The 22,985-nt window shown below is 41.4% G+C and overlaps 1 protein-coding gene across 8 annotated transcripts in view; it reads left to right on the forward strand.

Moving 5' to 3' along the window:
• The window catches only part of PLEKHA7 (pleckstrin homology domain containing A7), a 276,128-nt gene that overhangs the window by 200,483 nt on the left and 52,660 nt on the right, over positions 1 to 22,985 (forward strand). For all 8 annotated transcript variants that reach the window (XM_073347395.1, XM_073347399.1, XM_073347396.1 and 5 more), the window contains 2 exons: positions 6,445 to 6,933; positions 16,319 to 16,841. In XM_073347395.1, the coding sequence (XP_073203496.1) occupies positions 6,445 to 6,933; positions 16,319 to 16,841 (1,012 nt within the window). The remainder of the gene's footprint in view (positions 1 to 6,444; positions 6,934 to 16,318; positions 16,842 to 22,985) is intronic.

A 22,985-nucleotide genomic window follows, 5' to 3' on the forward strand; every position in this document is an offset into this window, starting at 1 on the left:
CCACCCTTTTATTCTGTTTTTCCTGTAAATTTTTAAATGAAATACCTCTTTGGAAAACTCTGACTGATATCTGGATATGCAACATGAAGAAGTTATTTAGTTAGATGTCTTTATTTCAAGTAAAAAATAATAAAGAAAAAAACTTATTACCTGCTGAGTTGCTGATATGACACAAAGGGGGAGCCATAGTCAAAGATGAATTGTTCTTATAGCTGGTCGCCAAAAGAGAGACAAACCAAGAGGCAAGATCAGTTTGTCCTTGAGAGGCAAACTTTGAAAAACCGTCATAGAAATAAAAAGTTGATAGTCTGAGTGTAATAGCAAAATGCAGTCAGCAAGAAAATACTGTTAATGTTGGCTCAGTTATATGACGCATAGGTCATTGTTACAGCTTATTCAGATGTTAATTGATTTTAGTGAACTTTCACTCCCTCCTTCTGTTTCATGTATATTCATTACATAAAATTAGTGGAACCTCAGAACACTCAGCCTTGATCTGTCTCATCCTTCCCATTGTGACAGTGCTCTCCTCACTACCAGAGTGCAGCTTTGATAGGTCTGGAGGCAAGGGGGACACCTCCTGCCTTCATATTCTTTCCCTTACAGCCCCTGCCATTTGACAGTGGAGCATGGGGGGACTGGCTGATTGGCTCTTACCTGCTGGGATAGGTAGAATGAGGTAGTTTCTCTTTCCCTTTACTGCTGGTAGTAGCCAGTTTGAACTCTTTCGCTTTCTGCTGATGACTCATCAGTTTGACTGTGTTCGAGACCTGCCGTTACCCACCCATATCTAATGAGCTTGATCTCTTTTGATAGGGGCTATGTTGATGGCCATACTTTGTTTTGGGTCTGGAAGGGATTTTTCCCATATGGCAAAATTGGCAAACTGATGAGTGGTTTTTTTCACCTTCCCTCCAGCATCTAGGAGGTCAAGTTTGGGGGCTTTCAATTTCATTGTTGCACCTTTAGCAGGTTCCAGTGCAGTCGGTCAGTTAAAAAGGGTTCGATGTGAGGTTCCTGTAACCCAATGGGATGCTTGGGCATGGGCCCACAGAACAACATTGTTCATTGAGGGGGTATGTCTCCATGTCTGTTCAGTGTGTGACTCCCTTCATTTTATTTCTCCTACCTCCTACATAGAGGAAGGGATCTCAAGGGATCCAGCCAGGATCTCAAGGCAGGCCTGAGAGTGTACAGGGGGCATTGCCCTCTTACCCACCCTTGGGTCTGTGGAATCCAGGGCCATTGCATCTATTTCAAATCCACACTGGAACAGCCCTTTCAAGTAGTTTGGTTAGTTAAGGGTTTTAATAAAGTTGTGGCCTTTTTTAAACATACTATGATGCATGTTTCAGAGTAACAGCCGTGTTAGTCTGTATTCGCAAAAAGAAAAGGAGTACTTGTGGCACCTTAGAGACTAATCAATTTATTTGAGCATAAGCTTTCGTGAGCTACAGCTCACTTCATCGGATGCATCCGATGAAGTGAGCTGTAGCTCACGAAAGCTTATGCTCAAATAAATTGGTTAGTCTCTAAGGTGCCACAAGTACTCCTTTTCTTTTTACTATGGTGCATGTGTCTCGTTTCACAGCATGAGGGAAGGTGTGGTATACAGTGGCAGGCAGAGGGCAACTCTCAGACTGGGAGATAGGGACTTGTATAAAGGAGTGTGATGCCTAGATTTCCTTCTGCAGCAAACCCTGACCTGCCTGTCTCCCAGGAATCACAGATCTTGCTTTCTCTTTGTCATGTCACTGCCATTTTCTTGCCACCTCCGCCTGCCCCGAGTGGCCTAGAAAAAGTTCTAGGACTGTAGAACTAGGGTCTTGGAGACACACAGAAGTTGCAGTGTCTTAACTAAAATCTGCTTTTAAATTGATTTACCTAAACTGGTGCAGGCCTCTATTGACTACTCTTTAACTGGATTATATCTATGTAAATCATGTGTAAACAGATTTGCATATCCACATAAAGGTTTGCAATACTTTAGCTAAATGGATTTTAAAACTGATTTTGTTGAACCACTGCATCTTTTGTGTGGAAACAAATAGTCCTTGGTTTAGCTAGGTGACAGAAATTCACATTCAGATTCACATTTGAATATTTCAAAGAGGGATCTCAAAACTCTACTTAAAGTGGCAATGAAAATTAGTGAAGAGTTAATGACAAGTTATAAGTTCAGATACAGATGTAACTGCATAGAAATGCAGGTGATAACTATTTTTTTCTGGGAGATTTTGGCCCACTTCACTAGTAAGCATCCTACACAATTCAGAAACATTTGTGCCAGTCTTTGTTCTATATTTTATAACTCAAAAGGAACACGTAAGAGACAGGAGGTATCCTCTAGCCTGCTGAAGACTTCCCTATCTAACCTGGGGTTGGTGGGTGAGGGGACGACTAAATCAACCAATAACTGTTGGTTTGTCTTTAGCTGCTTCCTGTTTTTCCCTGTTCTTAAAATTGACTTAGTACTACTTTTCTACATTTTGACTTTGGCAGTGTATTCCTTTTCTGACACCTATTCTGAAAAGAGAACTCTTTATACCGAGGGCTTATCCTGGTCTTAACCCTTAGGCTCTGAGGATTAAAATTTCACAGTGCAGTTTCCCAGAAGTACTGTGCCTAGTGCTTGCTTTTGGCAAAACTCTCAAACAATAAACAAAGGATAACCTTCAAATTCCAGAACCCTTGTGTTTTCCAGTTAATTATTGTCAGAAGCAGTTTTCACAGTGGCCATACCTGTAATGAGATTACTTTTCTTTTCTTTTTTTAAGATACAAATAACAGACCTACTAGTAACTAATCTTTTTGCTCTGGAATCTAGATCCAAAACTGTGATTATGGTTTTGGCTGCATGCTGATGCCCATTATGTATGTTCTTTTTAAGTTATGGCTAGGAACAATTGAAAGAAAAAATATCAGGGAGGCCCTGCAAATTTTACATACTGATTCCATTTTTTCACCCATATCTAACATTGAATTGTGAAGGAATAAAACAGAGAGTGAAGATAGAATAATATTTGTTTGGAGGAATTAATATTCAGAAGATGTTTACTTATGTAATTCTCAGTCTGAAAAGCAATTTAGAAAAATAAATTTGAACCTGTGATAGGGTGGACCAGACCCAGAGGCTCCTTGCTGGAGGCCTCAGGGTCCAGCCACACTCATCCCAGGAAAGGAGCTGTGGAGCTAAGTCCTCCGAGCAGCCTAGAGAGGCTGCAGGGAGCAGCTAATCAGTGCCCAGAATGGCCATATAAAAAGGACCTGCAGTGCCAGAGACAGGCAGTTCCTGGCTGGAGGCAGAGGAAGGTGATTGGTGCTCCTGGCTGGCCAAAGGGAACTGCAGCACCACGGACAGCTCAGTACTGGCAGGGTCCAGGGGAGTGAGAAAGAGCTCCAGGCTGGCTGGTGGCCCTGAACAAAGAATAGCCCCGTGCTAAGGATGAAGCATCAGCGAAGGCTGGGGCTGTGGGGAAGTGGCCCAAGGAATTGAAGGTAGTTTTGTTAAAGGGACATAGCAGCATTAGAGTCTCTGGGCTGGGACCTGGAGTACTGGGTGGGCCTGAGTCTCCTCCCCACCCCATAGGCCACTGGGGAAGTGGCCTACAATCAGACAGCGATAACTCCCTGGAAGGAGAACTGAACTGTTAAGCGGCCCAGCTGGCGAGTGTCTACACAGAGAGTTTTAGCCCACAGCCCCCGCCCTGCTAACTCGAATCAGGTCACCTGGGCCAGCCGCGGCTGAGCTGCTGGTCTTTTATCCCTATGTGACCGTACACTATAAATCTAAACAAAAATTGGTGGAAAAAATCCCAAGAAAGTTAGTATCATGTAAATTATGACCATGCACAAGACTGAAAATGTGACTGAGAGTTAGTACTAACTATTGAAGATGGAAATGCAGACATTTTATCAGAAAGGTACTCATATCCCTAACTCCAGTTGCTTTAGGTGACGCTCTTTCAGTTAGCAATGATTATTTAATATTGTTTGTATTAGATGAGGTAGAATCTTTCATCATTCAGTCCTGTCTTCAGCTTGCTTAGACTATGGAGAGCTGTGTATTTATTCAAACTGTCCTGTATAATTTAAACTGTCAGTCTTTATTCTTGAAACACATGAATATTCTTGAAACACCCCATTCTTTGGGGTGAAGACAGCAGTGTGAGGAGAAAGATAGGGACTTCAAGTGGGAAGAAGAGGAGAGGTGGGAGCTTGGGGAAGGGTTGCAGTATTGAGATTTATTTGATAGGGGTAGGCATTGTTTGTAGGACAGAATTAATTTATTCATAACTGGGCCAGATTTATTTATAGGTGCAAAATTGATTTATTTATGGGGAATAAAGATGTGCCAATGGTAACTTAGCATGGTTTTAGTCCTTAGGCAATTAGACATCAGGGCATTTTTCAAGCTCTCTTCCTCCTCATCCTATAATGACTGGGAGAGCTGTACTTTGTGAATAGCGGAGACACCAGCACCCGGCTCTGTCCAGACATTTGGAGCTGCTTGCTTGCCTGCCTTGCTTTGACATGGATACAGGAAAAGTGGGGTACTTTGTATGTGAGTGGGGGAGTGATTCAGGGTCCTCTCTTTCGATTGTCTTCACTAAGAAAAAATGTGTGCTCTTAACACGAGTTAATGGGTGTAGGCTCTCCCAAAATCTCCTGAACCTGCTAACTTGTGTGAAAACTACACACTGCTTTGTCTTCACTAGGATTTTACCTTGAGTTAAAAAAATTAGGAACACTTTTTTTCCCCCTAGAGAAGACAAAGCGTAGCTATTTTGCCATCTTGCTTCTTCCCCTGCTTCAGTAGCTGTGCCTGGATGATTGCCCTTTAAGCTGTTTCAGGACTCTGAAGTGATAATGCTGCCTGCATGCTGCCATTTCCTGTCTTTAACCTCCGGACCTTCCGTCCTTCTCTGTTCTTTCCTGTATACCTGCAATTTGAATCGTATAGTTACATGGGAGGGTGGCTCAATTGAATTGATTCTCCTGGACCTCTGAATACACTTGAACTAGGCCCTGAAAACTGGCTGCCATGGTGAGGCCCCTCAATTTTTTTTTTTTTTTTAAATCGTCTTTTCAAAAAATAGAGGTGGGTGAAAAAAATTGATATTCAAAATTTTTCAACAAAAAAAGGGACAAGCCGTATGCCAAAAATGTGTCCTTATTTTTGACTAGCTCTATAACTGTTTAGAATCTTGGCAGCTAAGGGCTTGTACAGAATTACAGAATTGCCCAGTTCTTGAATGGAATTTGTTCAGACAATGGCACTTCAGCAGTGTAGACTCTGTCTGGCCCTTAAAAGGAAAGTGAAAATGTAGCTTTAGTCTCTTGGAGATGCAAATGTCACAGTGACACTGGATAGTCCGGTTTAGGACCTCTGTGTTCAAAAATCGTTTAATTGATATAGCATTTAAAAAACCAATAAGGTTAATATCTGTGCACTGCCTGTATAGTTTAAAAATATATCAGCCAAAGTTTCAGGCAGATTTAATAAATAGGGACTACAAGAAAAGGCTTCACAGCTAGGCTACGTACTTTGAAGCTTTACAGATGCTGACACCAAAAACTGACTATCTGGTCATATGGTTTCAGAGAAGATGAAGTGCTACTTAGAGATCAGTGACATCTTAATAAAGTGCCAAAAGAGGATTAAATGAGGAAAGTTACAGATGAAGTGGGCTAGCTTTCAAAAATAACATAAACCAGCAATAGTACCTAACACTTTTATATGCTTTCCAATTATCAAATAATTTCAAAAGATATTCTGTTTTGGGTTTTGGGCAAGATTTAGAAAAAAGGAAAATACCTAAAATAAAGTACTTAAAATAACATATTTAACAATTTTATCTGTGATAGTCTTGTTAAAATTTAGCCACCAAACTGAAGAAGGGTTGGAACAATTTCTCTTGTCTCTGATGGGACTTCGCCTCTCTCTGGATATTGCTATATCTTCCTTATCAGAAATGGCTTATTCTTGGAGCTTATAAAAATACTTCGAAGAGAATTTTTTCCCCTTTGAAATGGAGAAGCTTGTACCACATAGCAGGTGTTTTCCTTTCCTGGGAATTTGTTTTTAAGTCTACAACTTCTTCCCTCCCAACCCCTGTAACACACAATTTTACATTTACAGAAGTTAAACACTATGCTGAGCTATCAGGATTTTCAGTTTATTTTTCAATAATTAAGCATAACTGTTTCTAGGAAAGTGCAGCTGAATATAAGTTTGTTTGGTGCTTCCTTAGTAATGGTTTGTATAAATGGGGGAACAAAGGATTCTCACCCAGTCCTATCTGCAGTCACACACCCCTGGTGCATCAGGTTATCACCAGCTTTAGAGGCTATTTTTGTGGGCTTCCCTTTCTTAAAATCTTAGCAAATCTACACTGACTTTTCTTTTAAGATTTCACACTAAAGCACATATTTTCATTGCAGAGAAACAGAAAAAGCAGATCAGCAAGCTGTTCCCCAAGTTAACCACGTGGATTCCCGCAAAGAGCATGCAAAGGTGGATACTGCTGATATAAAAGGAAGTTATCAAAAAGCAACGGAAACCTTTGGATATGATAGGCATGAAGAGATAAGAAAAGAAAGAGAAGATGAGGAACGTTATGTCTTCAGAAAAGAAATTCTGGAATCTAAGAGGGGAAAATCTAAGCATCCATTAACATCAGGAGAAGTTGATCAGTTTCCAGATTTAACAAGTGCATCTCAGCCCCAAGTAGCTCAGCCTCAGCCAGTTGAGAAGAATGGGACGTTTCCTAGTTCATTAAACATGAGTGTTGGCCCAGTGGAGCAGAATGGTACCAGTTTGTATAAAAGAGGATTTGTTCCCAGAGCAAATCCAGATAAACAGACACAAAGGAAAAACAACATGACTCAAGTGGAGCACTGGGTAAAAGTCCAAAAAGGAGACACAAAAAGGTTAGTAACAAGCCAGTCTTTAAATAGTTAATTGTGGTGTTCTCAAAATAAAGGAAAACAAATGTCAGATAACTTGTTTTATACGAAGCAGAATGCTACCATGTTAAGACAGTATACAGTGACTACTATTAATTTTCTCATCCATCCAGTGCAGAATAACACTTTTCAAATAGGTACTTTGAATTCTGGAAAAGTCAGTATGATACTGATGAAAACATTTCCTTAAATGTGTTCATATTTTTATTGTCAACTGAAAAGATGAGACATTAGAATATGTTTATATTCTCTTTGAACATAATAGATGTTTTGTTAAAAATTTTGACCTGAATTTATTCAAAATTTAAGAGCTAAAATGAAAACACTACCTCTTAAAGTCCTCTTTTATTCATGGACAAAATAGATTACAAGTTTAACCTCTGTTTTCCACTTAAAAACAAGAGAGAGAAATTTTAACCTTTCCCCCCTATTTCTTTTCCCCTACAATACTTGTACATGGGTCATGTTGGTATGTAACACATATATGAAATGCAATGTAACTGGATTCTTCAGTATTTTGGATGCACAATATGTCTAACGAAGCAGCACTAAAATGTCCCTGTTGCATATAAGATGCATCTTGTTCCTTTTTAGTCTGTGAAAATTACATGAAAGCCAGGGTGTATAGGCAGATGGAATGCTTAATGTTTGTATTATCTGTAACTTACCAATGTTTTCATCTGTTTATTTTTCTTCAATGTGTGTGTGCACATATGTATTTCTCTGGTCTCTCTCTTTCTGGAAAGTAATGGTCTGATAAGTAATAGGTGTCTGCTTTTTACTGATCCTGCAAGTTACTCCATGTGGAGTTCCAGTAAAGTTAGTTGGGGGCTATACGCTCACACAAGTCCTCCCACATGGAGTAACTTTTTAGGATCAGAGCCTTAGATATTAGAGGAAACTTAAGAAATTGAGATGAAATGGTAATATTGAATGAATAGAGACAATCGAATGTGTGACTTGTGGAGGGAGGACTCAAACTGTGATTTTAAAAAAAAAATTAAATACATATTAAAATTGTTCATATTTCTCTGCTGGAGTTCCAGTAAGAGACTTCAATTAATTAATAATGCAAACTATGTGAAATTCTAGTTTTCTACTCCTCCCACTTACCTCCCCTCAAAAGAAACCAAAAAGCAAAACAACCCTCAGAGGCCTATATGCTGCCTTAAGCTAATATTTTCAATAATTCTTAATTCTTTTATCATTCTGTTTTATTTGCATATTTATTTGTTTGGGTGGATACCGTTAAAGGGGAAATTGTCTTTAGTATTTTTTTCCTGACATGCACTGTTGTTAATATATGCTATATAAATACAATGTACTATCTTCCTTTAGTGTTATATACTAGCCACACAAACATAGAAAAAATTAAAAACATTATAATTATGACTAAAAATTAACAGACCAGTTTAAAATCTATCAGTGTTATAGGAAAGCCACTGAAAACATTCCCCAATCGCCCCCCACCACAAGAGAAAATTGTGGGTTATGGTCAGACTTTATTAGTACCTAACTAGGAGGCATTAGGAAAATTAACAGATTTCACTTTTCCTCTGAGTCAGTAGTATGCAAATTTCCCAGCCTGGTGCTAGGGACATTGCAATTGCAAATGCCATCTTTTGAATGAGACATAAAACAACCGGATGTATTGTTACCATAAAGCTTTATAGGGAACTTTTGCCAGTGTTAGTTAGCAACAGTCTCCTGGCCTAAATCCAGGTTGATTTTTTTACATTCTGCCTGAGTAAGTGCTCTCTTCATATAGTAGTTTAGCTAGATGTTATTTTTCACATCCTTGCCTGAGAAACACTGTTGTGATGTGCTGCTTATGCAGAATGTGTTTCCATCTCAGAGGCTGATGCATTTTAATGATGGATGAATGAAGTACAATAAAGTACAGACATGCAGTCTGTAAAGGACATTGGGATGTGATGAAGAGTGCCATAGAAATTTAAGGTAGTAATATTAACTTTGAGAGATGGCCAGTGTAATTCATTTTTTATTTTAATTTGTTGGATTTGACCATGAACAACCCACTTAGTTTTATGATGCTTCACAGACCATGGATTATGTTGTCATTCAGTAAATTATAATAAGTCTGTAGTATGTGATTTGCAGAATGCACTATTTTGGGGGCAATAAATCTGATGCCTGTTTCTTAAATTTATATAACCATCATTTTAAAAAGTAATATTTATAAACATTAGTTTTTTATTTTAAATTTTAAAAACCTCATAATTGCTGATGCATGAAAAACATACAAAGTTGCTTCCTGGCTCAACTCAACAAACTAAGACCCTGATCCTGCAATGTGATGCATGCTAGTGGACTTCATGTGTCTACACAGAGACCTATTTATATCAGTGATACTCTGTGTGGGCTCCAGGGGTTCACCTGCATAATTATTGTAGGCTCAGGATCAACAGTTTAATATCTGGAAGGTGGCATAAGACATTTTAAAAAAGATACTCTTCCTCCCATTTCATATAGTGCCCATAGCTGGTTCTATGGTATTGATGAGCTTTGTCTCTCAGTAACACAGCCTTGTAAAGTAAGACATCCAAAAAGATTATGCAGGTCGAAAATCACTGAGGTAGAAAGCTTTAAAAGATGTTCCCAGGAGATTAGTGATTTTTCTTTTAAGTAATTCCGAGTGAGGGGCTCCCCCATCTTGTAGTCATTCAGAGGTGATGCTCCATCCTTCAATCTGAAGACTTCAATGCACAGGCAGACATGGTGAATACAGAACTTGAGAAGAATCTGTTCTTTGGGTTTTGTTTTTATTCTTTTATGAGTCAAACCCAAGCTAAACCTTGTTTAGTACTTTCCTGTTAAACACACTCATGCTGAGCAATATCCTTCGCTTTCAAGTATAGCATGAAAAAATTCCTCTTCTGGCTGTTACAGAGAGCTTTTCCTGTTCTTGGCTCTTTTGGGTAAGAGCCATTCTTTTCTTGTTCAAAAGCTTCTGTGCGTTTCCACTTGTGAGATTTCGCTCCACTGGTATCAAGCTGTAGAACTGCCTTGAACAACTGTCTCTGTTGAGGGGATTTCATAAGCATTCTCACACACGGGTGAGGGTCATCACCCTACTTTATATAAGGGTGTTCACACCCCCATCTACCTCAGTTTTTTTGCTGCCGCTTTAGAAAGTGAACAGAATTTGCTTTGTGTCCTTACGATTAGAACTTCCCTTAGTCTAGTTTAAAACTTTATTCTAAACTGTTTGTTTAGAATAGTATAAGATAGCTAAGAGTGAATTACCCTTCACCTGAACTGGGAGCCTTCAACACCTTATCAAGAATAAATCTGACCTTGGGCTTTGTGAGGTGTGCATCTTGCTTGGCAGTCATACCAGAGATGTCCTGTGCCTTCTATGTCTTGGAGAGACCCACTTGGTAACCCAGTATATGATTTGCCATACCTACACTCAGGTTCATCTGGCTTCTCAGTGTTTACAGCCTGATACCTCAGCAGGCCTGCTGAGGAAACTGAGACCAGTCTCTGTGCCAAGGTCCTTTTACACAGGACCTAAGACACCCATTTACTGCTCCATCCTCAGTGCTGCCTTCTACTACTGTCTCAAGACAGGGATCTTCTTGGCCCTGTACTGACAGGGAATCCTTCATCCAGCACAACCAAAGCATCCATTTTAGGCCTCATTAGCCCTGATGCTGACACAGGAAGTGCCCACCTCAGTGCCTACTCCTCACCTGGCACCGTTACTCAGTATAGACTCCAGACCTGACCTCTGGCACCAATGCTTCTGGCTTGGTACCTCAAGCACAGTCAAGTGTACTTTCAGGAAGGAGAATAGGAAGTACATTTCCCCACAAGAGTCATAAACTGAAGAAAAAGAGGAAGCATCATCTCAATCCCCTTCTGCAATCTGAGACCCATGAGTGCTTTGAAGGCTCAAAGAGTAGTGTGGTCACCTCTTTTCAGTGCTCCTCCAGAACCAGTCATCTTGGTGCCAAATAACTTGGACTCCTCACTGTTTCGGATTCTAATAACACTTTTCATTTCTCTGCATCTGACTGTGTGTGGGGTCCATGGTCAAGGCTATTAACCATCCCACTGAATCCTTTTCTGCTACCTGACTCTCTGCCATCTTGAGTCCCAATACAGACCTGCCTCAGAGCACCTTTGTAGATGAACTTGCAGGTTCCCTGCCTAGATCTCAGGAAACCAGACCTCATTCCTTATCTCAAATCCAGGTATCATAGAAGGATATCATGCAGTGCCCAGTTCAGTTGCTAATGTGGTCCTACATACAGGACTTTATGAAGGCCTTTTTTGGAAACTGCAAGACCAACTCTGATACTGACCTAGGCATTGGCACTGATTCTCCTTCTGGAACAGTGCTTTCACTTGGCACCAGTGCCTATGCCTCATCTGGTACGAATGCATCCTGATGCCACCAATGAATCCATTTTATCCTCAGGTGGATCTGCCTATATCTGAGTAATGGGATGAGATTCTTTCAGAGGGTCCATTGTGGAGGAATGTGCAGGTGGCACCTCCTCACCAGACAATCAAATCGAGCTCTCTCTGTTTCCTCTCATGACAAACAGAAACAGTTTAGGAGCTCTTTGGGAGAATGGCAGACACTCTTCAACTACCAGCAGGGGTCATGGCCCCTGAGATATCTGATCCCTTGTTTGTCATATTACAGATGCAGACCAGGGAGAAGCTGTCTCCACCTCGTAGCTCCAGCAATTTCAACACAGCCAAAGATACCTGTCTTCCTTTTCATTCTTGCACGTGTCCAAACAAGCAGACAGGATGTATCCTGTGCCAGGTGAAGGATATCAGTTCCTGCTACAGCTGTGGTAGTGTCTGCAGCATGGGAGACAGTGTGAGGCAAAAGAGTAAGCTTTATATATTTGACATAAGTGTCTTCTGATCTGGCTCTTTCTGAACTAGCCGTTTGGGCGGCCAGTTATAAGGCCATAATGTCCCATTATGTTTATATCTTGTAGGATGCCATGAGGGACTCCTTGCCAAAGGAACAGAAAGAAGTAGCTAAGACTTTACTCACTAAGGTTCGTAGGCTTGCTACACACTCTGAAAGCAGAGTGTCATTCTGCTTCCGGAGACAAACTTTGTTGTAATGCCAAGAAATGCAATCCCAGAGGCATTATTAGCTACTTCCAAAACAGGCTGCTGGCAAACTGGTGTAGGGGCAAGATTCCTCATCGTACCTCTTCACGGTCCTCAGCTTCAGCCTCTAAGCAGCAATTCTAATGGTGTGGTTGACAGCCACACACCAATGTATACCACATCTCCAATTCTTTCTCCCTCCTTTTGGACCTCCTCTCTCATCCTTCTCCATCACCTGGTGCATGATTTCTTCTAGTCACGGGTAATAGACACTATCCAATTCTGCAACGGGCCACCTCACCATCCTCCGGCTCCTACTTTCCTCTTCACTGATGCATCTCTTGGGATAATATTTCCTGATCTCCAAGAAGAGTGACAGTTTAAGACCCACTCTGTACCTCAGAAACCTCATCAGGTTCAGGATGTGCATGGCTTTATCGCAGGATGTTGGTATGCAGCTCTTGACTTAAAGGACAACTACTTTCATGTGGTGATCATATCAAGTACCTGAGGTTCTGTGAGGGGACAGGATACTAATGTTTTAGAGTCCTTTCTTTCTACTTGTCCAGAGGCCTTTAAGTCTTCAGATGTCTCCTGGTGGTTGCTGTATACATCAGACACAAAGGAATATTCATCTGCCCATACCTAGACAACAGGCTTCAAAGGGTCAGCTCTCAACAAGACCTCTTCTCAGTGATTCAATACATGTGCATCTTTTCCAGTCTTTGGAATTAATTATCTGGGAGAAATCAATGCTTCAGCTTGCACAGAGTATCACTTTCATTGGAACAGTCCTGAACTCTACTCAGGCCAGAGCCTTTCTTTCACAAGAGAGACTTCTCAAAATTTGAGATATCCTGACAACTCTCGGAGAACACCTGGTAAAGATCACAATTTTTCTTAAGGCTACTAGGCTTGATGGTCTCATCATCCTACACATCTGAACATTAGATCCTTGAAAAGCTGGGCAGCAGGTAACTATGCACTAAATGTTCACAGCCTTCAGAGGAGACTGACCATTCCACCTCAAGTGCTTCAACAGTTTTATTGGTGGGAAAATAGGGGCAACATCCTTCTGAGGGTACCCTTTGCTTCCCTCTCCGCTAACCTCACAGTGACCACCAGTGCCAACACCACAGCCATGTACAGACAACAACACAGCCAAGTACTACTTCTCTAAGCAAGCAGGGAGGGGGCATATTCCCAACTTTTATCTGTGGAGGCAAGAAAACAGGCTGTGGTACATCCAAATCCAGTTCCACCCTATTTTTCTACAGCTTGTGGGAGAGAGAATGTGGAGGCAGACTTACTCAGCAGTAGGTCTCAGAATCCATACAAGTGGTACTTGAAACCAGTGGTGGCCAGAGACGATTTCACCAATTGGGACCACTCAATGATTGGCTTTTTCAAGTCTGAACAAAACACCAAATACCACTTATATTCAACAGAGCACACAGAGACAAACTGGATCCAACACTTTACTCCCTTCATGTTCTTCTGATAACCTGAGTCCTATAGAAAATCAGGTTGCACAAAACAAACAGTGTATTAGTAGCCCCAGTGTAACCTTACCAGCACTGGTATCCCCAGAATCTTTTGCTTCTTGTCAGAAAACTATCTTACCTGCTGCTCTTTGTCCAGACCTCCTGTCTCAAAAGCCAGGAAGGAATTCTGCATCTCAACCCAGAAATGCTCCACTGTGCAGTATTGGAGGATAACCTTCTGACTAATAAGGACTATTTCTGTTCTCAGAGAATTCAGGCCATGCTTAGTGTAATACAGGGAAGGCTACACCCAGAAATGCTATAAACTGAAAAGGAAATGGTTTACTATCTGTGCCACTAGTAAAGTACTTACACCATCTCGAGCTGGGGTCTCTGCAGTCCTAGAGTAGCTTCTACACCTTAAATCTCAGGGTTTAGCTATAGCTTCGGTGAAAGTCGATATGGCAGCAATATCTGCTCATCATAGTTATGTTCAGAACAAACCTATCTTCTCTCACTCAACAATCTCCGGGTTCCTTAAAGGCATGGTAAATGTGTTTCCCCTCATTAAAGAGCTCCCATTTAAGGCGACCTAAATCTTGTCGTAAGTAAGCTGATTGGTCCTCTTTGAACTTCTTGCACAAATCTCTCTCAAGCATCTATCGATCAAATAGCCTTCCTGATAACAGTAATGTCTGCTAGGAGAGTGAGTGAGTGAGCTTAGTGCTTTAATAGCCAGCCACTTCATCTAATATGGTGAAGGAGAAAGTCACCATGAGGCCTCATTTCAACTTCATACCTAAGGTCTCAGATTTCCACTTCTCTTACTGCATTTCCCTCCCTGTGTTCTTCCCTGGACTTCACTCCCACTCACGGGAAACTCCTCTCCTAAACGTGAAGAGGATGTTCTGGTTTTACCTGGAAAATACCAAGCCCTTTTTAAAATCTAATTGATCATTTGAAGCATATGGGTGAGATGCCAGTGAGAATCCATTTATCTCTTACACGCTCACACTGGATTAGGAGGTACAAAGAATATTGTTACATCTTGACTAGGAAACCAGTAACATCCCAGTTTAAAACCTCACTCCTTAGAGCCTCCCTCTGCAGCCGCAGCAGCATGGCTTAGATGTGTTTCCTTCTTGAAGATACGCAAAGCAGAAACTTGCAGTTCAGTGTACACTTTCACCAAGCATCGCATTTTGCACTTAGCATCATAGTCCAGTATTTGGTCTCGGAGAGTGGTGCCATGCTACAGTATGTATTTAGCTAAGCACTCTTCACCCATGTTCCACTTGATGGAGCACTGCCCACTAGAATCCCATAAATGAAAGTGCAGAGGCCCTCAAAGAAGAAAAAGCAGTTACTTGGTCTTTGAGAGTCATCTCTGTGCATTCACACTATCCACCTTCTCCTCTACTTCTGAGTTCTAAATAACATCAGGACTGTACAGTCTGGGAGTAGAAATTGAGTTGGGGTGGGGTGTGCACTTCCTTATATAGAGTAGGGTGGTGACATTATTCTCACATGAGATTTCTCAAAAGCCTCCCAACTTGAGTCACAATTTTTCAAGGCAGTTTCACAGCCTCTGGGCACCAAATCCCATGCGTGGGAATACACAGAGGCAACTCTTGAAGAACAACAGTTACTGTTAAGTAACCACTTGCTCTATTTTTGTTCCTCCTCGTATCCATCTTGTATGCTGAGAAAATATAATCTTTTCCCTCCACCCCACACTTTCCTTTACATGGTCTTCCATAAAGTCTGGCAGAGTGAGCACTGTTGCTGACTGGAGATGTTGAAGCTATCGATGGCTAAGTGCAGAATTGGATAATAGGCCAGTGGGATCATTCTGGTATTTCAGGCTGTGAAAAGACTTCATGAAGTCAACTATGTCAAAGTTGGAAGCCAACAGATTCCGTATGAAAACTGCTGGCCAAATGTGGAGCTAATTTCTGCAATTTAATTTCTGCATGTTGTACTGAACCCAGGAAAGTGACATTTTTTATAGCAGGACCATAAATGGATTTCCTTGTAAATTCCTGTGTGCTGCTTAAGATAGCAAGGACTAATAGCATTGTATCATGTAAAAGAGTAACTCATGAGGACTAGAACATTCCAAACAAATGTTCAAATATCAAAGAATTTAAGAAATGGTTTATCTCTTTTATGTATAATGAAGCAAAATCTACACAACAGTTGCTTATTCTGTCTGGTGAGGTTTCTTCCTCCTCTCTGATTTTTAAGGTAACGTAATTTTTAAAATGAATTAATATATCACATTTGTACAGCAAACTACACCATCTAGTGGTGAACAAGGTACCTTTTAACTAAAAGTAAAAATTACAGTATTTGCTGTTTATAAACACAACTACGACTCAGTTATTTGCATACTTGACTTCTAGTGTTTCTAAACATACAGGTAATGTAACTTTTTCCCTTAAAGCTAGCTCTGCTGTGGTAGGTCCAGGCTGATCATTGATCAAAGAATTGTGGCTTTCAAATATTTCTCAGAAGTAGAATTACATACCAGATTACTGCAATCTAATATGTGAATAGCGAGGGTTTTTTATATAGCGATACCTGGGCAATAGTAGCTTCATTTTGTACACATTTAAGTGATTTTTAATAAAGGACCCTTAATCAGAATCTTGTATAATTCCTAAGGTAACATGAATTAGAAGAGATGATTTATGTTTTTACTTTAGCGAGTCCTATTGATAAATGTACATTTAAATCTATATCTCTTCTTCTCACAGTCTTGCTTCTGATCAGATTCTAACTCGTCAAGGTCCCAGTCAATCTTCGTCTTTTCCTGAAAATTATCATACCTTGCCAAAGAATACCAGGCAGCTTTCAGGGAGCTCTCCTCCACCAAATCGCAACTTGCCAAGTGACTACAAATATGCCCAGGACCGTGTTAGCCACTTGAAAATGTCCCATGAGGAGAGGAAAGCTAATAAGGATGGTACTGTATGGCAGCTATATGAGTGGCAACAGAGACAGCAGTTTAAACATGGCAGTCCAACTGCTCCAGTTTATGCAGGTTCTCCGGACTTTACTGACCGTGGTAAAGCAAAAAGTTCACTAGATGTTCCACGATCAATTTCTGTTCCTCCATCTCCTTCCGATATTCCTCCACCAGGACCTCCAAAAATCTTTCCACCAAGGAGACCGCACACTCCTGCAGAAAGGGTTACTGTTAAACCATCTGATGGGAGACGGAGTGTAGACATACCTTTTGCTGGTTCTCCAAGGAGGATTCGAAATCATGCTGTAAAGGTGTGTACAGAGTATAACAGTAATCATACATAGGCTTGAATATTAATCTGTCTAATTAATGTAGGCATTTGAACTGCAATTCTTACTGTGTTATCGAAGTGACATACAAGTTCTAAAAGTAAACACGGTAACACACACAAATTTTTTTCCAAACCTACGTCTGCTCAGTTGTCACAGGTTTATTTTTGTGTTGTTATGGAAAGAATAAATGGGTGGCTAAGAAAGAAAGAGCCCATTAATTTGAAATGTTCTTATTTTATAGTTTCAATGGAGTGCCTTATTAATATTCTAAAATTCTGTAAATATAGGTTAATGTATACAATATTAAGCTACACATAATTAGGATATATGTACTTGTTACATAAATATATGTATAGGATGTTCACGCACAATATTAATGGAGAAGTTTAATATTAAGTTAAAAAACTATTCTTTTATACCTTCTCCAAACACATTTCAGTGGTTTTTCTCACTGTTGTTAAACAGATAAAGCTATTTTTTTTCAAAATTTTTGATGAAGCAAAGTTGTGGATAATTTCTCTTCTTCAAGGTTAACGTGTTTCGCAGAAAAGCTCTTTCAGGTAAGCCATTGTATCTAAACTAGTGCATAGTCATTTTTCGAGTGATTGTCCACATAGATTCCAGTCTTGGTGCGCATTGCTCCATGTGCACAACATTGGCTTCTGTTAGCCAACCACCTCCATTGGAGCTATTCCTGTGCCATAGATGTCCTCATGCCCTCCACCCAAGGGCATAAAGAATAGAGCTGGTTGAACTGTTCCTCAGTTTTTTCCTAATGACCATGGCAGCAAGACAGAACTCTTGTGTAGTGTCTACTGTCTTTTCTGCACACTATGCAAGCATATTTAATAGCCTTCATACTTAGTAGTTAATGCATATAGATAGTTATTGCCTGCAGGCTAATATATATTGGGCGGGGGAGGTGGATAGAGAGAACCTGGAAACATTTCAGTTTAGGATAGAACCCCTCCCTTTTGTCCCCCTCATACAGGAGTGCTAGCAACATTGCAGGAGCTAGATCTCCTGGATTCAAAACATGCCCTCATGTGACACTTCAGTGGCGCTTAATGACTGGCACTCCTGGCTCCTATTCTGCTTAGGACATGGACATATCTCCGAGCTATGCTCCATATGTCACTTCTTGAAGCAAATTCAGAAAGCTAAAGAAGTCTGCCTAAAGTTGTTTCCCTTGAGAGTTTGAACACCAAGAGAAAAGGCAGAGCTAAACCCATGTTCCTCTGGTTCTTCCCTTTCCATTAGAGCTGTGGGAGCTGAGTTTCTGCCTTCCCATTTGCCACCATTCTGGTGTTGACTTCCTCTGACAGGGCAGAAAGCACAGGTCACCTTTTCTAGTGCCTAGTGAGTAGAGACATGGATATCAGACTTTTGACTTGCCTTGGCCTCAGCCCCATAAGTCTGGATTTGAAGTTTTTTTGTTGTAATATAGCAACTTTCATGTCTGTAATCGAGTGACCAGAGAGATTGAAGTGTTCTCCAACTGGTTTATGAATGTTATAATTCTTGACATCTGATTTGTGTCCATTTATTCTTTTACGTAGAGACTGTCCAGTTTGACCAATGTACATGGCAGAGGGGCATTGCTGGCACATGATGGCATATATCACATTGGTGGATGTGCAGGTGAACGAGCCTCTGATAGTGTGGCTGATGTTATTAGGCCCTGTGATGGTGTCCCCTGAATAGATACGTGGGCACAGTTGGCAACGGGCTTTGTTGCAAGGATAGGTTCCTGGGTTAGTGGTTCTGTTGTGTGGTATGTGGTTGCTGGTGAGTATTTGCTTCAGGTTGTGGGGCTGTCTGTAGGCAAGGACTGGCCTGTCTCCCAAGATTTGTGAGAGTGATGGGTCATCCTTCAGGATAGGTTGTAGATCCTTAATAATGCATTGGAGGGGTTTTAGTTGGGGGCTGAAGGTCACTGCTAGTGGCGTTCTGTTATTTTCTTTGTTGGGCCTGTCCTGTAGTAGGTGACTTCTGGGAACTCTTCTGGCTCTATCAATCTGTTTCTTCACTTCCGCAGGTGGGTATTGTAGTTGTAAGAATGCTTGATAGAGATCTTGTAGGTGTTTGTCTCTATCTGAGGGGTTGGAGCAAATGCGGTTGTATCGCAGAGCTTGGCTGTAGACGATGGATCGTGTGGTGTGGTCAGGGTGAAAGCTGGAGGCATGGAGGTAGGAATAGCGGTCAGTAGGTTTCCGGTATAGGGTGGTGGTTATGTGACCATTGTTTATTAGCACTGTAGTGTCCAGGAAGTGGATCTCTTGTGTGGACTGGACCAGGTTGAGGTTGATGGTGGGACGGAAATTGTTGAAATCATGGTGGAATTCCTCAAGGGCTTCTTTTCCATGAGTCCAGATGATGAAGATGTCATCAATATAGTGCAACTAGAATAGGGGCGTTAGGGGACGAGAGCTGAGGAAGCGTTGTTCTAAGTCAGGAATAAAAATGTTGGCATACTGTAGGGCCATGCGGGTACCCATAGCAGTGCCGCTGATCTGAAGGTATACATTGTCCCCAAATGTAAAATAGTTATGGGTAAGGACAAAGTCACAAAGTTCAGCCACCAGGTTAGCCGTGACATTATCGGGGATAGTGTTCTTGACTGCTTGTAGTCCATCTTTGTGTGGAATGTTGGTGTAGAGGGCTTCTACATCCATAGTGGCCAGGATGGTCTTATCAGGAAGATCACCGATGGATTGTAGTTTCCTCAGGAAGTCAGTGGTGTCTCGAAGGTAGCTGGGAGTGCTGGTAGCATAGGGCCTGAGGAGGGAGTCTATATAGCCAGACAATCCTGCTGTCAGGGTGCCAATGCCTGAGATGATGGGGCGCCCAGGGTTTCCAGGTTTATGGATCTTGGGTAGTAGATAGAATATCCCAGATCGGGGTTCCAGGGGTGTGTCTGTGCGGATTTGATCTTGTGCTTTTTCAGGGAGTTTCTTGAGCAAATGCTGTAGTTTCTTTTGGTAACTCTCTGTGGGATCAGAGAGTAATGGCTTGTAGAAAGTGGTGTTGGAGAGCTGCCGAGCAGCCTCTTGTTCATATTCTGACCTATTCATGATGACAACAGCACCTCCTTTGTCAGCCTTTTTGATTATGATGTCAGAGTTGTTTCTGAGGCTGTGGATGGCATTGTGTTCCACACGGCTGAGGTTATGGGGTAAGTGATGCTGCTTTTCCACAATTTCAGCCCGTGCACGTCGGCAGAAGCACTCTATGTAGAAGTCCAGTCTGCTGTTTTGACCTTCAGGAGGAGTCCACCTAGAATCCTTTTTTTTGTAGTGTTGGTAGGGAGGTCTCTGTGGATTAGTATGTTGTTCAGAGGTATGTTGGAAATATTCCTTGAGTCGGAGACATCGAAAATAGGATTCTAGGTCACCACAGAACTGTATCATGTTCGTGGGGGTGGAGGGGCAGAAGGAGAGGCCCCGAGATAGGACAGCTGCTTCTGCTGGGCTGAGAGTATAGTTGGATAGGTTAACAATATTGCTGGGTGGGTTAAGGGAACCATTGCTGTGGCCCCTTGTGGCATGTAGTAGTTTAGAAAGTTTTCCCATTTTCCCCTTTTTTTTCCTACCCCACTCCCCCACAGACGTTCTTCTTAAACCCTGGATTTGTGCTGGAAATGGCCCACCTTGATTATCATACACATTGTAAGGAGAGTGGTCACTTTAGATAAGCTATTACCAGCAGGAGAGTGGGTTTGTGTGTGAGGGGGGTGGTGGTGAGAAAACCTGGATTTGTGCTGGAAATGGCCCAACTTGATTATCATACACATTGTAAGGAGAGTGATCACTTTAGATAAGCTATTACCAGCAGGAGAGTGGGATGGGAGGAGGTATTTTTTCATGCTTTGTGTGTATATAAAAAGATCTTCTACACTTTCCACAGTATGCATCCGATGAAGTGAGCAGTAGCTCACGAAAGCTTATGCTCAAATAAATTGGTTAGTCTCTAAGGTGCCACAAGTATTCCTTTTCTTTTTGCAAATACAGACTAACATGGCTGTTGCTTTGATCCACATAGCAACCTGTCTGATGTATCACCTACCAGTGAAGACTGCCCTTTTAATAGCCATTGCATCAGCTCAAAGGGTAGTAAAAATTCAGGCCCTCGTGATTGGCCTTATACAGTGTTTCATAAGGATAAGGTTAATGTCAGGCCTCATCCCAAACTCTTGCCTAAAGTAATTTCAGAGTTCTGTGTGAACCTGTTTATTAATATCCCAATTTTCTTCCTCAAGCCTCAGTCATCCTTGGGAGAAACTAAATTTCATACGCTTGATGTACTAAGGGCACTGTCATTTTACAGTGAAGGGCAAAAGCATTCAGGAACATACCTAGACTGTTTGTGGCCTTTGCAGAGAGGGTTACGGGTCAGACAATATCCTCTGAGAGATTATACATTTGGAGATCTACTTAGATAAGGACATGTTACAAAGTAGCTAGATTAGATCTACCTAGCCACATTAGAGCCGATTCCACTAGAGTTCAGGCAGCCTTTGCTGCATATTTACAGAATGTCCTTATTTCCAAAATCTATAGGGCAGCTACTTGGAGCTCTGTCCACACCTTGACAAGACACTGTTCTTTGACAGAGTCTTCTAATTTGATGCCTGCTTTGGTAGGGCTGTCCTACTGTCATTGTTTAAACAGGTATCCTCCAAGTACCCACCTCCAAGCAAACATGCTTGTTCGCCACCAAGAGTGGAATCCATGTCGACAATCACTCAAAAAGAATAGTTACTTCCGCAGTAACTGTGATTCTTCAAGATGTCCACATGGACTCCACAACCTGCTCATCTTCCATTCAACTGTGGAGTTCTTCTACTCTTGGCTTCTGTACTGATGAAGGAACTGAAGAACAGTTAGGCCAGCCCCCTGCCCTTTATGCCCTCAGATGGGTGGGCAAGAGGACATCTAAGTCATTAGTACGGCTCCAATAGACACTTCTGTCCAAAAGTAGCCTCATGTTGCATGCATGGGGCACATGCACACCAAGAGTGGAATCCATGTAAACAAGATGTAAACAATGCATCTTGAAGAAGCATAGTTACTGTAAGGTAAGTAACTGTTCTTTTCTTGTGTCAGCTGCTGCTTTACAGATGTCGTCTCGGGGGAGAGGGAATGGGAAAGAGACCTTTTAAATTACAGAATGTATATAATGTATATTATTTTCCAAAGTCTCCTCAAGCACAGTATAAAGTCTGGTACAAAAGATCTGGTATATTACATTTCTGGCAAATTGAATATCCTTAGCATATCATAAAAGTAACACCATAGAGGAATGGTAAACCCAGTCTTTGTAAAGCTTACAAATAGGGATTGCATGAAGTCTGCAAGGTTGAGTTCTGTAGGGTTGGGAGCCGGCTATCCCTGCAGTTTCCTTGGGAATTCAGATTTTTCCAACCTAAAATGGAAAAAACCCAGACCCTTATGTCCGTTGTCCCAGCCACACACACGCTTTTATAGTTTTATCGTAGAGGCCTGGTGGCCTGTTTCTCTTTTGGCTCCTATCTTGAAGATGAGTCACTCTCCTGATCTTTGAGTGGGAGGGGATATTTTCCTAACACTGATCACTGTCTTCCATAGTCCAAAAGAATTTTCTGGTGAGACAGAATGCAGTCCACCCTGTGTTAATTAGCTTGCTAATTAATTAGTTAATTAGCCACTGTCAGCTGATGCGAAACACTAAGCTGGGAGTAAGAGATATTCCATAATTCTTTGAAAGAAAAATGAACATAGATTTTCTAACTGTTCTACAGTCACATGCAACAGATTATGTTTAGTCTCTCAACCTCAGCTCAGTGTCAGTGCTGGACTGTAGCATAAATAGGTTTTCTCTCCCAGTGCCCTATGAGTAGAGGGGAAGGTAAAGGAGAGCATAGAAGATCTTTTAGCACTAACACTAGAACAAAGTGGGAGTGCATTACTTATCCTTTAGATGTCAAGTGTGTAGGAGTGGGAAGGAAATATTTGTAGGGAAGATGACTTGCAAACCCACACCCATTTCAGATTCAGTAATGTGCTGATCTTCGGCAAAGAAGATTACTTCAACTTGTTTTGGGATTTGTTGCTTATATGTACGCTGCACAGTTCCACTCATGGC

Source organism: Lepidochelys kempii, chromosome 6, assembly GCF_965140265.1.
Source record: "Lepidochelys kempii isolate rLepKem1 chromosome 6, rLepKem1.hap2, whole genome shotgun sequence".
Lineage (NCBI taxonomy): Eukaryota > Metazoa > Chordata > Testudines > Cheloniidae > Lepidochelys > Lepidochelys kempii.